This window comes from Suricata suricatta, chromosome 3 (assembly GCF_006229205.1).
Source record: "Suricata suricatta isolate VVHF042 chromosome 3, meerkat_22Aug2017_6uvM2_HiC, whole genome shotgun sequence".
In the NCBI taxonomy this organism is placed as follows: Eukaryota; Metazoa; Chordata; class Mammalia; order Carnivora; family Herpestidae; genus Suricata; species Suricata suricatta.
Window position 1 is genome coordinate 33814041 of NC_043702.1, and position 17243 is coordinate 33831283.

At 39.3% G+C, this 17243-nt stretch overlaps 1 protein-coding gene across 6 annotated transcripts in view; it reads right to left on the reverse strand.

The window, feature by feature from the left end:
- The window catches only part of SPATS2L (spermatogenesis associated serine rich 2 like), a 164822-nt gene that overhangs the window by 28325 nt on the left and 119254 nt on the right, over positions 1-17243 (reverse strand). For 5 of the 6 annotated variants that reach the window (XM_029934136.1, XM_029934135.1, XM_029934133.1 and 2 more), the window contains 2 exons: positions 10147-10353; positions 8658-8793 (listed from right to left, as the gene is read on the reverse strand). In XM_029934136.1, coding sequence (XP_029789996.1) covers positions 8658-8793; positions 10147-10353 — 343 coding nt within the window. The remainder of the gene's footprint in view (positions 1-8657; positions 8794-10146; positions 10354-17243) is intronic. The other variant, XM_029934134.1, reaches the window with a different exon arrangement.

Consider the following 17243-nt stretch of genomic DNA (forward strand, 5'->3'; position numbering starts at 1 on the left):
TTGCCTTACTTCTCTTTTCATCAAGCAATAACAGTAAAAACTTGTGTTGAGATATTCATATCTCATAGCTGGGATCCCCTGCATGCCAAACAGAAAAGTGCAGAAGGACAACTTCTTCCCATTGTCCTGGTAGAGAGAAAGAAATTTACTAAATGCTTATCTGGAAGGGAAGAGAACCAACCTAGATGGGTCAGGCTAGAGATTTACTAGAATAATCCGAGAAACGCATATGTTGTACATGAATCTTCACAAAGCCCCTAGAAAGTGTCAGCAGTACCCCATTTTGTAGCAACCACCTTTAGAGCTAGAATATGTGGAGATGATATTTAAACCCTATTGTGACTCTACACCCCATGCCTCCTAATTAAACAGTTAATAAGCCTTGGAAAATGTGACTTCTGTTAGAATATGGCTTACTAAGAACCAAAAGTTCACAGTCACTAGAAGAACAATGTAACTGACACATAAGCAATTCTGTTATACTCACTTCAGGCACTGCCTGTTATGGGATTTCTTACTGTCTTAGGTGACAAATTGCCCAAAATGACTCCTTAGTCTCACCCTCAGAGATTAAAGTCTCACTCTATATCTGTGTAATAAACAGAAATAAGTCCTAAGATCCATTCTGAAGTTGTGATTTAAGATATCCCACTTGGGAAACTATAATGTATTTTATATTTAAACTAATATATATAAACAAATTTGTCTTATTTTCCTAATGAAAATGGATTATATACTATATATTAAAACACACCAACACCTACACCCACACCCACACAACACATACTCTCCACCTGGGATTGTACAGATAGGACAATTGGCTTAATTCCTTTTTCTATTTCTGTTCTGAGATGAAATCTAACCCTGTTTTCAGGAGCATGTTTCCAGGCGGGTATGATTCACAGATTTCTTTTGCTGAAAAGATTCAGAAATCTTTTCAGATTTCAAGCTGAAATCACAATCAACTTCTTGTCCTCCAGCTCTTATTGTGGGTCTATTATTCCACAGAGAAGGCTGCGGTGAAAGGGAAGCTGACCTCCAATGCCAATGTGTGACAGACATAACGTATGGAGGTAATCGCACACGTAGCTCGGAAAGGCTATTAATACAAGGTGCTATTTATGCTGGTTTCCTGGGGACCATCCGCAACTGAAAAGGCCAGTTTTGTACTTTTTTGTATTTATCAACCTGCTCTTCCTTCATGTCGACTGATTCACTCAGTCCTTGCAGTGACCCTGGGGAAACATCTAATGCAGAGGAAAACCTCGGGGAGGAAAGAAAATAGGAAAAGAGAAGGTTTCACCTCCAAAGAGTGAGCTACACCTATTTAGAATGACACATATTCACAAACAAGGCAAGATTTGAAATACAGTGTACCACAGGGACTGCCTTAGTCACAAAGTCACAGGAACCTTGAGTTTCTCCGTAGTTTATGGTATTTACCCTTTTCACAATTTCAGAATGGATGCCAAAGCTTATTTCTGTTTATTGGACTGGTGCAGAGTAAGGAAAAGGAGTCATTCTGGGCAATTTGTCACCTAGGACAGGAACAAAAACCATACATATGGCTCTCCTGAGGCATAAATATATTTATTAGTCTCTTCCATCACTGCCTCTTGATATCCTTTGCAGGTGTATGTTTATCTCCATACTGTGAGTTCTTTTAATATGCTGGCATAATCTCGAATATTGGGTGTGGGGAGGAGGAACGGGTTTGTTTAATTTCCGTTGTATAGTTCTTTGTACAAGTTGCAAGCAGGTGGGCACTTAGAAAAATCATCTGATGAGAAGTAAAGAGATTAGTCAGACAATCTTTGCCGGTACAGGTTTTGTTCAAGGGGAAGATTGTATTTCTTTCCAAAGCAGAAGAACAGAGAGACTGTTTTATTAAATTTCTTTTAAAAGCCATAAAAAATACAATGCAGACTCCTGATTTTGTTTTCGTTACACATTTAGTCTAAGGAGCTGGCAAAATCTAGCAATCATGTAACACATTGCTGGTATTTTTAATACGGAAACAAAGTTGTAAATCCTTGCGTCACAATCTAAGTGGCTGAAAAGGTTCCGAGCGCCAGCTCTCCTACAGGTAATCCCATTACAAACACCCCCTGTTGAACGGGCTGGAGAAAAGGACGGCACACTCCTGAGCTCTTGAGCTCTGCGGGGACTTCAGCCACGGCTTTAAAATGGAGTCTCTACTCTTTATCCATGCTACGTCAGTATCTCCCACGTGACTGAAGTCTGAAGTCAAACACCAAGTCTGCTTGTCGTCATGGCATCTGTTCTGTGGCACAGTTCTGATTCTAGGACCCGCCTCACCTAATACATGGTTTTCCTGCCCTCACCCATGGAGGTGTACGTAACGCCACAATTTCCATGATTCTCCTAATTAAAAGGTCACCAAGTGTTTGCTCAACCACAACTGTAGCATAAGGCACAAAGGGACCTGTTTTCATTCAGCTTAAATAGCTCAAGGGCTGGCACACTTGAGGATGTCACTGGCATTACAGTAGCTGGACACAGGCCACGTATGCCCAGGAGCACCGAGTAATACTGCTGGCCGGCCGAAGCCAGAGAAAAATAATAATCCTCTAAACAGACACTTAATGAAACAATTCCCTACTGTATTTATCTTCAGGTACCTCAGATCTTCATCCTAATCCTCACCTCCCCCAACCCCTGCCCTGCAATATTTGGTTTTATTGCAAAATGAGAAAAAGACTCAAGTAGAGACAGAATGGCTGATGAAAGGGGCTGCTCATTGCTAGCCGCAACCTCCGGTTCTTAATTTTTCCATTCTCTCCTAAGGACGGAGTTGAATTCTCTAATGCAAAATAAACAAAAAGCAAAGCCCTCAATTTTCTACACTTCAACATAATTGTTTTTTCTGGTCTTAAGGTAACAAAAATATAATTTAACTTGAAAAATGTATAGTTAGAAAGCTTATATTTAAAATTTCCTTGAAAAGAGGAGCACGCTGTGGTTATATTTTTGTGGGTATGGAAATGACTGGAAAGGAAATTTCCTCTCTCAGGTTTCCAGCAGTGGGTTAGGAGGGCAACTGGGGGAGGGGCACACAGGTACTCAGAAGTGCAGCAAAGGGGAGGAATCCCCGTCCCTCCCTCAAGGAGCCACAGCAGGAGCTGCAGGAGGACTGAGGGACTCTTCCTCTCCCTCTTCCCTGGCCTGGGTTTTCCCCATGTTACTGATGCCTTGGGACAGTAAGTCTTTGTTATGGGTGCCGGGAGGGGAGGGCTGTCCCGTGCACTGTAGAATATTTTATCCATGGCTTCTGCCTGCCAGATGCCAGTAGCACTCCCTTCCTGCAGCTGTGATGGCCCAAACGATTTCCAGACATGCCAGCTGTCCCCTGGAGCCGGACACATCCAGCTGAGAACCTGCGCTGGCCCCAGATGTGCCCCTCCCTCTGTAGGACTCTCAACCAGTGGTTTTCAACTACAGATGCACAGAAGAGTCACCTGCAGTTCTCTAAATAAACCACAACTGCCTATTTCTGAGTCCCCGTGAGACCAGTGGCATCTGCATCACTGGCAGTGGCACCCTGGCAAAGGGTGACCACCATGCTCTAAGAGCTTTGAATTATAGTGCTCTTGGTATGGAGAGAAGTAAGTATTAATTAACAAGCATGATCTTTCAGTCAATGCTTCACAAAGAGAACAAATAAAAAATATCTAAGAGCACAGGGAAGCCAGGTTTTTAGCATTAAATGGAAAAACCAGGTATTAACCAAAAATCAGCTAAAAGTTTGGGGAATGAAGGGGTCGGGGGTGGAGAACCAGCCCAGGAGGAAAGAATCCTGCTATGTGTAAACCTGCATGGGAAGAAAACTGGTCTTATTTAAACTCAAACTGAGGCAGTTCCTAGGTAGTGTGTGCCAAGACTTTTGCGTTATTTGGGTCCTCCAGGAGTACCAAACTGGGAGTATGTGGCACATTGTTGCATTGTTTGTTCTTCAAGTCCACAGTGGCAACTTTCCCTTCGGGAACCCTGGGAAAAAGGACACGATGTTTAAAACGTCACCGTGACGCTATCTGGTCTGTGTGTGGGGCTGCCCTGCCCACCACCCTGTGGTCTGTGTGTGGTTTTGCGTGGCTTCTGGCGAAGCTTCCACAGCAGATGAGAGGCGCACTTTGTGGAGAGAGTCTGAAGGATGCTGGAAGCAGACACACTTAATCTCAGAATAGCCTTCTCTTCAGTCTGAAATTCTCACTTACAGGGTTATTCTTTTGGCTGATGGAGAAGAAGAGTCTCAACAGACTCCGGTTAACACTTGTGAACACAAAAATATGTCACTTTAGGAAGGAGGACCCATGGTCATCAAAAAGATGAGCTCATCAGTGACACAATAATGAGTTTCAATCGTTAATATGAAAAGAAGGAAAGTGAAATGGGGACTCCATAGCGATTGGTGTAGTGGCGAGGGGGTGGTGAGGAGCCCCCCACCCGCAAAGAACCACAAGAGGTTCACCTGTCTTTGCTGTGAGGGAGGACACTCCACGGTGGAGAGAAAGCAGGTGAAGAAAGAGGAAGGCAAGGGCTGGGGGGACAGGACTGGGACTCCTGACCTACTCCAAATTCTGCCTAAGTAAGACCTGGCACCACTTCAGCACAAAATAAGCGTGAGGTGTAAGGATACTCTACAGGACGCGTGCTCTGACTGATTTCCCTTTCCTGTATGGAGGCAAAGCAGCCTAAAAATATTGTCCCTTCCAGCCTCCATTCCCTATGACCCAGTTCCCCCATCCCCAGCACAAGCTCTCCCCTCTGGCTCATGACCATCTCCCATTTCCTTTTAGGAGTGCTTTTAATTACATGTTAAATTGACAATAGCACCTAGCAACTTCCACAGCTCTATTCTCGAATACTTTCTCCCCCAGCATATGGCACAGCTATCAAGTATTATTCTCCTTCCTTGATGCTTTTGAAAGTTAATGTTTATTGTTCATTTTAAGCCTTCACCATCAACTTGGACACGTGTGCGCACACACACAAATTTGTGATGAGAAGCCAGACCAGTTTGCACACAAAGCAATTAAATCTGGCAGCTATGATTCCAAAGGATGAATATTTTCCAGTTGTGGTAGGGGGCCAATCATACAGAAAGGAAACCAGCTGGTTCATGTTAGTTCCTGATGTGACTTTTCATACAGACACTCAAGTTGCAAAATTTATTTTCTGTTAAGACAGTATGGGAGCGTTGTGTCATCCTTGCTGCCCTCTCAAATCCCCGATTCTTTTTGGGAAAAAGAGAATGATCCACGTAATGGTCATTGAGCCCTATGGAACTGTGTCCTGGCTGAATGCCCACTTTGATATTATAATTGAGCTACTTAATGGTTTTCTTCAGTAACTGCAGTGAACAAAGTATTCTTCAGAGCCAGACTGGGAAGGAAAAGCATTTGGTTCATTTCATTCCGATATGTGCCTACTGGGTACTGAGCACATGCAAGCAGGTGCTTTCTCCTAGCCCCACAAAATCATCAATCCCATGAATCCCGGCAGGCTTTTGGGGAATTTGATAAGGAAGGATTCACCTCGTGAAGCTGGGCAGCAAAGCAGGTGTTCAGAATTTCTTACCTGAGAGTTTCTATTTATTTCTAAATTACACACAATGCCTGTTGCATGCTTCGGTAAGAGCACCGGATGGCCCGGAGTAAGGACAGAAGGACCACCAAGTGCAATGTCGCCTGTGCACCAGATAAGTTAACATCTGTCCCTGAACCAGTACTCATTTTGGACATCTCCAGAAGACCTGTTCCACATTTTTCAAATCTGGATATGCCTTACAATGTAATCTTGAGGTTCATTGTATTAAATGAATGGCGCTGCATTCACAAGTCTCTCTAATGCCTGAAGTCCATGATTTCGTCAACAAGAGGAAAGCTTCATTTTTTTAAACATGTAAGCTGTTTTCTTCAATTCTGTGACCTGCTATTTTTTTTAAGAGTGCCATAAAAAAAAAACAACAACCCTAAAAGTCATCCTTTTTCCTCCTCAGAAAATGAGAGGGAGGCTTTATTCAAGTACATCACCATGTTGGCTGGGCTGTAGGCTAGCATGGAACAGAGGTAAAGTTTTTCCATTTGGCAGAAATGTATGTTAACGGTCTATTAAAAAGAATTACTTTTGTTTTAGTTTAAAGTTAATATATATGTAATTATTTTGGGATCATTTTATTAAAGATTAGATAATAAAACAAGTGCTGTTGTTCATGCATTTTTTAGCAACAGCATATAAAAATGGCTAATCTATATTTATTCGTCTTCAGTTTGGAGGAAAAGGGCCATTTGTTAAGAGGTGACTTTTAAGCAGCAATCCTGCTTGGTAGAGCTCATTCAGAAGCGATCCTTACCCATCAGTTTAAAACAAAATGTGAATTACAAGCAGAGAAAAGATACACAACCTCCTTGGGTGCTGACTTCCCTGGCCCCACACTTTCAGATCTCCAGGAGTGAAACACTCGGAGTCTGTTATAAATCTCGAGATGTCTCGTGACCCATGTGGTGTTCATTTTACTAAGGAAATAAAAAAAAAAAAGTACTCAGAGCAGCTGGAGGAGAGGTAATTTGAGGTCATGGCTACACATTGTCAATTAGCGTATGAGTCACTCAGATGGAAGGTGTCATACAGAGGCCTCAGAGGAAGAGTTTACTCTAAAATGCCACCAGAAGAATAAGACAGAGTGGTCTTCTCTGAATAGTTAACTAATGCCTCCAGAGACTAGCAAACTATGACCCCCATGAGTCAAATCTGCCTCAATGCCTTTCTGCATTTCTCTGGCTGTTTCCGTGCCGTAACAGTAGAGCTGAGTTAGTTGCATAGAGACTTTGGAGACTGTAAAGCCTCAGATATTTACTAGCAGGCCCTTTATAGATAAAGTTTGCTGACTCTGGCTCCAGAAAACAGGCCTGGAAGTTGAGTGTGCTTATGTATATTAGGGTAATATAAGGATAGATTAAAAAAGTCACACAACTGTAAAATTTAAAAACCAACCATCATAATAACACCTTTGATTTGTATAGCATCTTTATCTTCTCTAAGTACTTTCAAACACAATCTTGAAGTTTACTTGAACAATTACTTGATTTATCATCTGATCAAACAGAGAAGAGTTCCAACAAAGGTCCAGATGACGTGACTGGGTGGAGGGTAAATGATTCCTCACTGAATGATAACTGAAGGAGACAGTTTTCTTTCTAGTCTCTGATATCTTATGCACACTGGGATCTTATATGTAGCAGATGGTTTAAAATTCAAAAATTTTAGAGTGTGTTGAGTGTAATCCTTGGTTTTACTCAACTATAATCTGCTAAAAAGCACATGTGTGTCAAAGAAAGGGCTTGGAAAGGAAAAACATGCAGAAGATGTGATCAAAGTCTAGAATCATGGGAGGCCAGTGAGATACAGAGAACACATGTGAGCCTGGGCACTGTGGATATGTTTTTCTTTTTTTTAGTACTCTGATTTTCCTCTGGGAACCACACCTTTTCGACTCTCAGTTCGTGGGATTCAGGTGGGTCTCACCCCACCACTAACTTGGTGATAGGCACAGGACCCAGCCTGGCTAGTGGGAAGACCCTGTCCCTCTTGCCACAGTGACTGGTTTAGGGACAGAAGACCAACTTTGTCAGTACAAATTAGCCTTTGGACGCAAAGCTCTCTCTCTCAGATCACAGGGACTAAGGATCTTGTAAGCTTGGAGCTGCAGGGGGTCATTTTTGTTACCACATGGAGAGATCATACCTAAGAATCAAGCCAAGAATGAGCAGAACCAGGAGACTGCAGGAGACACTGAGAGAGGAAAGGAGAGTGAGAAGAGGAAAAGGAGAAAGGTAGAGAGAAAATAAATTCTCTTAACATAAATTGGGCTTAGAACCAAATTCGCCTAAAGGAATCTTGTGGATTGCTCATGTACATCAGCCAATAAATTCTCCTTTGCCATTAACTAGTGTGACTTGGGTTTCCTCCTTTGTCATTAACTAGTGTGACTTGGATTTCCATCACTAGAAACTGAAAGAGTCTTGACTGATACACTAAGAACTTTTTCCACGTATAATAACTTAACTTTTGCCAGGAGATATTTCATTTCAGTTGTGGATGAGAACAAACATACAGGACTCAAATGCCTTCCATCAGCATCAGTTGCAGAGCAGGGCAGGACCAAAGCCACACCAGAGTACCATTTCTTAATTCTAGTCTTCAAGATACCCAAGAATGGGACTCTATCAGTCACTCAGCTTGCCGGAGACATTCCTAAGTTTTGTTAAGGGAGTCTTTCTTATTTTATAATGATAAAGCTGGAAAATATTTGTTCTCAGTAGCATTCATGAATATTAGCCTCCCAGGGATTTGTCAAAAGTATCATTTGTTGAGGTTGTGTTCTACATCATTCATATACTTTGAAGCCAACTTCAGACTCCAATAAATTATGTGTATCAGATTTCTTTTTATTCAAACACTTTTCCTTTCTTTTTTATTCCCAAGATATATGCCTCTGACCATAGGACTTAAAATTAACTGAGGAGTTTTTCTGTGATGCTTACGTATTAAATAAGCAACATTTTCTGCCAGATGCTTTTACCTGCAGGAACAGCTCAAGGGCCGTAAATTTATTGTTTCCAAGTCGAATTACTTACCAGTTGTGTAATTCAGCAAAGGCAGCTTTGATCTTCTTCACTGAACTATCCACTTCTTCCTTGATCATGACACGGTATCTAGTTAGAGACACAGTGCAGCGTTGCAAATCCTTCACCGATTTCTCAATGTTTGGGCCTAAAAGTAATGTCATGAAAAAAAGGTTAAATTGAATACTTTATCTTTTTACTTATAAGCTAAACAGCAACAGCAACAAAAGCAGCTAACTCACCCCACCCCCTAATACAAGATGTATCTTTTGTTTCTTAATGAAAAAAAAAATCCAAAAAGGTCTGTCAGGAAGATGTTTATATGTTTATGACCCAGAGTTTTAAAAATCCACAGTGGGGGATTTGCATGGCCCTTGGGACTGCTGTGATTTTACCAGTGGGTTCTGTGGGTGGGCCATTCTGGGCATACGTGTCTCCTCTGTGCTTTGGAAAGAGGGTCTGATCATTATGTTCTATCACAAACTGCAATTTCTTAGAATCTGATATGTCTAAAGACCATTTGTGCTGCTGGCTCTCACTACTCTCTGTGGTTAGAAGCCAGCAGGGCTCTTGGATGAGGAAAACGACATGGAGATTGGGAGAGGTACAAATGAGCTAGAGAGAGGACGGAGCACCGGTGCCAGGTATGCTGGCTCTGGCCCCATCAGTCCTGAGCCAGGCCTGTAATTAGAGCAGCGGCACTCAGAGCTGCCCTGGGAGTGCCAATCTTGCCTGATTTCCTGAAACTGTCACCGAGTGTACGGACAGTACAGTGCAGACAGGCGAACTGTACTTATCCCAACAAGGCCATGTTTCTTACAAGAAAGAAATCTCTCTCCAAAAAAGTAAGAAAGTATATTAAACCAAAGCCAAGGAAATCAGATACAATAAGGCTGAATGAGAAGAATATTATTTCATGCTCTGGGAATCAGAAAGGAAGTGACTTATCCCCTTTCATTGTTAACAGCAGTTATGTATAAAGTGTAGCAAAGCTCGAAAAATAATAAAAATATAGGGTGTCAATATAAAACCCTCTCTCAGGGTTAACTGTCTGAAGGTTCTAATACAAAACTGAATTTACATGAGGAAGATCATATCTGAAGAAGACATTATCAGTATCTGGATTCATCTTCATTCAATCCAAGTTAAGAACTTGTGTGCCAGGGAAACATTCAGCATTCATGTTACTAAAAGAGCTCCTGCACTAACATTTGCTTAGTAAGAAAGTATTTGTGGTGCAAATTTATCCATGCCTACCACGAGAAGAATGACCACAGAGGGGGAGAGAAAGGGGACGGAATTTCTCTTAAACATTCGAGACCTTTGATTTACATGGAAGGAATCACATTTACTTTTCAATCTGTGTGGGTCACAGAAAGCAAGGCAGTTTCATGTGCATCTCTCACCACTAAGCAGCATCTTTTGGAAAGTTCTGTCATTCTGGCACTTCTCTGTGTGTGTAAAATACGTTGAATCATTTGTGCAAAAGAAATCACTTTACCTCTTTTCTTTGCCAACTCATCTGGCTTTATTTCAAGATGAGCTGCAGGGGTATTGGACTTAACAGGAGATGTTTTTGCCTTAGGCTTGCTTGGGTTACAAGGCTGCTCAGCTGACCACTGTAGGCCATCTGACCCCTCTGGTGTTCCATGTATAGGTTTGGGGCTCCCATCTAAGGACAGTTTCTGTTGCAGTGGTCTGTTGCCTTCTGTAAGAAAACACCAAATAATGACTGTGAAGTGATAAGCTAAAAACACCAGTGAGAAAGTGATGGGGTGGGGGTGGGTGCCAAGATTTTGGCTGCGTTTACATATTGGCAATAATGCCCTTCATTGCAAGCAGTTGAAGAAACTGTTTTAACAGAATCTCTAGAAGATTTGAGAAACAGAGCCTTGCACTTGGCATTGGGAGACCTGGGTGGGTGTTTTGGCTCTGGTAATTACTTGTACGGTGACCCTGGGCCAAGCCACTTAACATCTCTGAGCCTAATCATAACTAAGATTATTAGGAGATGAGGAGAACTTTTTTTCCCCCATTCAGTAAAGGTGTAGGCATCTTTAAGTATGAGTTCATATTGAGGCTATAAAAACGTAGCCCTCCTATCTCCAAGCACTACATTAATGTCTTGTAGTATTTTATTCTGAATTAATGAAGGCAGAAGAGTGACTGGAGATAGGGCAAGAATGAAGTGACAACAGGTACTATAATCATTTCACTCAATTTATGGAGGGATTAAATTGGAAAACATCATAATATCTCAACTATATTTAAAATCTAGGGAGTCAAATTCTCTCTGGAGCTTTAATAGATGGGGCAATAAATTAGCAGCACATTGCTTTCAGCATCTTTTTAAAGGTAGGCTTCTATTTAGTTATTGCTGGAGTGAATTAAATGGCACCTGAGTGGCCTGAGAAGGAAATGTATCTCACCCTTAACATCTTACTCACAACCAGAGAGAGCTCTGGGTGTAAAAAAAAGGGAAGCCAGCATGTTTTGAAGGCTAGGTTCTTAGAGAAAGCTGAGTATAGTAGAAAGAGTGTAGGTTTGAACCCAGGAGACCAATGTTTTGAGCTTCTCTATGTCCTGGATGAGCCTGTAGGAAGGACTTCACTTTTCTGGCTGTCGCTCACATTCAAAGAGAGCACAATGCCATCTCTATGAATCCCAGCCCCCTTTCACCCTGCCTCACTTCTTTCTACTCTCATGGCACCTTATAAAAGCTTACTGCATTGTATTTTAACACAAGGCTTATGTGCCTGCCCTTCATCCTTGCCTTGAGGAGGCTAGGACTCCCTTGAAGTCAAATACTGAAATCGGATTCATTTTTGAAGCCCTAGTCTGGCTCAAAAGCTATCTGTAAAATTGTGACTAAATTAAAGTAATCTTAAAATGATTTCATAGGGAAAAAAAACCAAACAACAAAGACCATTTTTCCTAACACTTATCATAAACATTATAGAGACTGTACTCAGCGCAAAAAGAATATGATCTGGGCCTAGTCAATTTGGTTTTAGACATTAGCCCATTTAAGATAAGTGTAAATCTGACTTTACTTAAATCCATCATTCATAATTTATATATCAAGAAAGCACAGCATCTGAATGATGAGTACTCTTTAAAGGTAAATTACAATACACAATGAAATGTTCAGCAAAGGTAGTGAACAAGTTAAATACTGAAAACACTATTTTCTCCAGTGATGAAACAGATTGAAATGGTAGTATGCAATTTTATCTTTAGGTATACTGAAGGAGAACTTCAGTATAGGGAGGTGGTTGTCATGATATAGTGTGCGTGAGTTCTCCCTCAGTGCTTATTATAAATACAAATTCCTGGACAACAGGTCCAGGGATTTTGATTCAGCATTGGGCCCAGGATTCCACTTGTCAGGTGATTCTGTTGGAGTGAAGGTGGGTGGCACCACCCGCCTGGAGAAACTCAACTGCAAACTAGAGTAGAGTTTAACTCGGCTCTAATTTTTTGATGAGTCTGTAAATGTTTCGTTAAAATTGTGATAAAGGACAGACTGGCTCCAACTCACTTCCTCTCTAAATCAGAGAGAAGATTTAGCCTTGATGAAATATTATAAATTGAGAATCTAAAAATGTAGCTTGTTGTGCATAGTGTAGTAAATTAGTCTTATTCTTGAAAATAAGGGATTTATAGTACAGCATAATGGAAATAATGACCTTAGAATGAAGGGAAAAAATTATTCTGTTGGATGCATAAGACTTTCAAATGGAAGGCAAGCATGAAATGAGCATGAGTTCATTGACCTAGAGCTGAAAACATTTTGTTTGGGTCTCAGAGAACTGATATGTGGGCTACTGCTTCATTTCATCATTCATCCAACAAATACTCATTGAGAAATCTGAGTAGCAGGTTTTTTTTTTTTTTTTTTTTTTTTTTTAGGATCCTGAAAAGCTGCCTCATTATTGGTGGAAATCAGTGAACACTGGAAGGATCTGAAATTCTCAGAGATGACTTGGATGTATTTGCACATTGGCTGTACAGATCTGTCTCCAAATATAGTAAAGCTCTGGGGCTCTTTCACATGAAAGCTGGTGGTGAGTTACTCAGCGGTAACAGAATTATGTTCATCTTAACCACATATCCTGATATTTCTAGCAACAGAATAATGGAGGTTCTTTCCTGGATACAGTGATTTCCCTCTAACATTATAGCCAGAAGTACCATCAGTTCTTTATCTTTCTGGAATCTACTTGTAAACTTCAACAGCCAGTAGCTGACCCAAAGTTGATTCCTATCCCTGTCCAATAAGGTAGCCACAAGTCATATGTGGTGACTGAACACATGAAATGTGGTCTGCCTAAATTGAGATGTGCTGAATTAAAAGTATTTCTTTGAAAATTTAAAAAATATTAATCATGTTAAAATAATAACATTTTGTATATATTAAGTTACATAAAATGTATTACCCAATCTAATTCACCTGTTTCTTTTTACCTTCTTAATGTGGCTGCTAGAAATCTAAAAATTACGTCTGTACCTCATATTATATTTCTATTCAGTAGCACTAATCTAAATCAGAAGGAGCATTAGATTATTGGTCTAAAATCTGTAATCACTATTAAATTATATTCTAGGCTAAGAGAGTATTGATTTTAGTGAAACCTTAAAATATCCTCTGCAATTTCTACATGAGATAAGTGGTGACAGGGTGATGCATGTTTTATTCATCACTATGCTTGGTGCATAGTAGGTCCTGTGATGAATACTGAAAAAAATGAATGAATGAATCAGCATTACTTTGGTACTTTCCATGCTTAGGGCCCTTCTGGTTATAGGGAGCCTAGTTTGATATGCGTCCCTGGTTGTGACTTTATCCAATATTCATCAAATACTTGAACCCAAGTAGTTATAACTTGGAAAGAAATGTTATCTCTGGAAAAATCCAATCTGCCCAGATTTCAATAAATTTATATACAATTTAATTTAGTTTAATCTTAAGAATGGCTCTTAGAAGCTTATATGTTTTTGAATTTAACTATTCTGAGCCTTCCCTTCACTAAAAATATTTATCAAATCCTAACACACATGGTATACATCTTTCTGGGTATCATTCAGATCTGATTCAACCTAACTCAACAGATGTATATGGAGTACCCACTACATGCCAGCCCTGGCTTATTTACAGGAGGTAAATGAAACATAGTCTCTCTGCCTTTTAACAACTAGTATGTAAAATGTGAAAAAGTAGCCTAAGACCATAGCATACTAAACCTGAGTTCACCTTTCCCCACTGAATTATGTTGGCACCTTTGCTGAAAATCAATTGACTATACACGTGTAGTCTATTTTTGGACTGCATTCTATTCCACTGATGTAGTTGTCTATCCTCACCCCCTAACACCACACTGTCCTTTTGACTGTAGCCATACTACGAGTCTTAATATCGGGTCATATATATCCTCCAACTTTGCTCTTCTTTTTCAAGATTGTTTTAGCTATCTTAGGACGTTTGTATTTCAATATAAATTTAAGAATCAGCTTATTTTGGGGCACCTGGGTTGCTCAGTTAAGCTTCCAACAATATTGTATATTTTGATCTTTTAACATGATACATCATGCCATTTATTTAGCTTTTCTTTAACTTGTCTCAGCATTGTTTTACACTTTTTAGTGCCTTGAACATCTTTAGTTAAATTTACTCTTAGGTATTTTAGATGTCTTAGGTTATTGTATATAATATTTTAAAAATTTCATTTCCCAATTGTTGGCTGCTAGAATGCAAAAATACAACTGATTTTTTATATACTGAACTTTGTACCCAGAACCTTGCTAATTTCCTCATTAGTTTTTTATTGTAGATTTCTTAACATTTTCTTTATAGGTAATAATAATCCTTAAATGCAATTTAACTTCTTTCTTTCCAAGGTTAGAAACCCTAGTGTAATGCAAAATTGCAGTCCTTGCATTGTTCTAATCTTAGGAAAACTGCATTCAACATTTTATTATTAAATATGATATTAACTGTAGAGCAGATTTTTTATATACATATTGAGAAAATCTTTTATATTGCTAGTTTTTTGGAAGTTATTATTTTGTCAAGTGATTTTATTTTGTTTCACTAATTGAGATGACCATATTGCTATTCTCTTTTGTTTTGTGAATACAGAAAATTACATTAATTGGTTTTTAAATGTTAAGTCAATGTTTCATTCCTGGGAAAAAGCACACTTGGTTATAGTGTATTATCTTTTTTATATATTGCTTATTTCAATTCACTAATGTTTTGTTGAAGATTTTGCTTCTTTATTCATGAGCAATATTGTTCTGCTTCTAATGACTAATCTTTCTCTTCATTATAGGTCACATTTGATTGCTTCTTGTGTGGATTTATCTTACACAACAAAAATGAACTGTGGTGGTTGTTTTTTTGCAAACAGTCCCAAAGAAACCAAATCTTTCTCTTGGGAGAAAAATAAGACTTGGATTCAAAGATTTTCATAATCTATGTATAGACGTGTATGTGTTCACACTTGGAAGTTTCTGAAACCTCTTCTTTCTTTTTAGATTTTTCTTTTCAGTGAAAGTTTTATGTACTTATAAGTAGGCTGAAGGAAGTACACACAGAATTCAGATCTATCTTTAAGAAATGTAGAACAATAAGAGTAAATTATTTTAAGGTCTAAAAATATTATTTTAACCCACTGAGTTAAGATCCTACTGATACATAGTAAAGCACAATTTCCTGTACACAGTAAAACACATTGTCTGATGATGAGGAACACAGTACTGTCAAGTAGTACTACTTAGGAAAAAATCGATAAAGAAACATAGTATAATTTAGTTATTATAAAATTAGGCCTCAAGTTTCTAATGTTTGTGTAGCTTAAAGCATGTTATATTCACTTAAAAGTAATGAATTGAATATGTTAGTGTTTTATGATAACTGGTAATAATAGTTCTTTGATCAGAATCTTAGTGTTATTAAATATTCACAAAGAGAAATGCAAGTGGAAATTAAACAGGTTAAAATGTTCCATTGCCTTATTACCAATTTTACAAATAAAAACAATGAGATTAGTACAATCTTTGTGGATAGCAATATATTAAGAGTTACAAAAATATTCATACTCTTTGAACCCAATGATTCCACTTCTAAGAAAATATGCCAATTAAATCATCATAGTTGTTTATAAAGATTTACATGTAAGAAATATTCACTATGGCATTACAAATGGAAGCAATCCAGGGACAACAGTTTGGAAATTAAAAAAAATATGTCAGATTCATAATAACACAATGTAGCCATTAAAATCATGTCTTTAAGAATATATAATGATATGAGGTAATGTCTGTAATGTCATGTTCAGTAAAAAGAATACAAAAATTCACATACTATATAATGTGATATTTGCTTAAAAGATCCTATATATCTGTACAGTTAAGAAATTCTGAAATGAAATTTAATAATGGTTGTTTCTAGGTTTTTTTCTTACACCTTCCTCCATTTTAAAAATTTCTTCATTACTATATATTTCTTTTAAGACCAGAAGTACAAAATCCATTATTATCTTTCAAAAGCACCATAGCCACATTACTGAATTTAACCTGCACTTCTGTACATATTCTATCACTAGTAATTCGGTGAAGACCATGAGAAAGGCTTGTTGGTCTGAGTGCCTATTGTGTCCGGTGTCTGCTTCAGGCACCAGAACTATAATGGTGATCAAAGACAGATGTGGCCCCAGTCTTTCCAAAACTTGCAGTGTATTAGGAAGACCTATAGGAAGACCTATAAATCAAACCAGCACACAAACAAATGTGGAATTACAACTGTGGTAAGTGTTATAAAGAAAAGTACATAGTATTCTGCAATCTGCAGTTGGCATATTTGACGTAGGGACAGCACGGAGTAATACTCCACGAGATATCAACTGATCCCATGAACTCATCACATAAGGGGCAGGGAAGTGTACTCCAGGCAGAGACAGCATTTGAGGCGGGAGGAAGCCCTGTGTGCCAGTTATCAAGTTATTTTCTCTTGGCACAAATCCACCCTTCTTTGCCCCTGCAGGTGACTCTATTTTGCCAGGTCTTAGAATGTCAGCTTTATCGGTAGAGGGCAATAAAGTGACCACGCAAAGCTAAGAGGACAGGAGTATGCTTCTCTTCCAGTTCCGGTCCTTCGTTGTTACGCTTATTCGCCATAGGAGGCGGGGGGTCACGCAGAGGAGCTCCAGCTCATGCCACAGCCCGTGTCCCCCAAACTGCAGCAGCTTCGAGCAGTTCCAGTCTATCTATGCCCTCCAGCAATGGTCAAGTTCTGCTACAGAACAGCACAGTCCATGCCCTGCAACAGTTTTTTGTTGTCTGTTTGGTTTTTGGCATAGTAGTTTCGTAACCACTAGGCTTCATGTTCCTCTGATGGCCACGCACTTGCGATGAGTTCAAAATCTCAGTCTTGCATTGGAGGGCTATCTTTGTCGTCCAGCCTTCGTAGAGATAGTAACTACTCTCCTGTCGTGTCTAGAAAAGCCTCATTTATTCCTTTTAGTAGTTAGCCACCTTCTAGTGTTTCTAGTGTTTTAGTTAGTAATTCCCTATATTACATTCCTCCCATTCAAATAA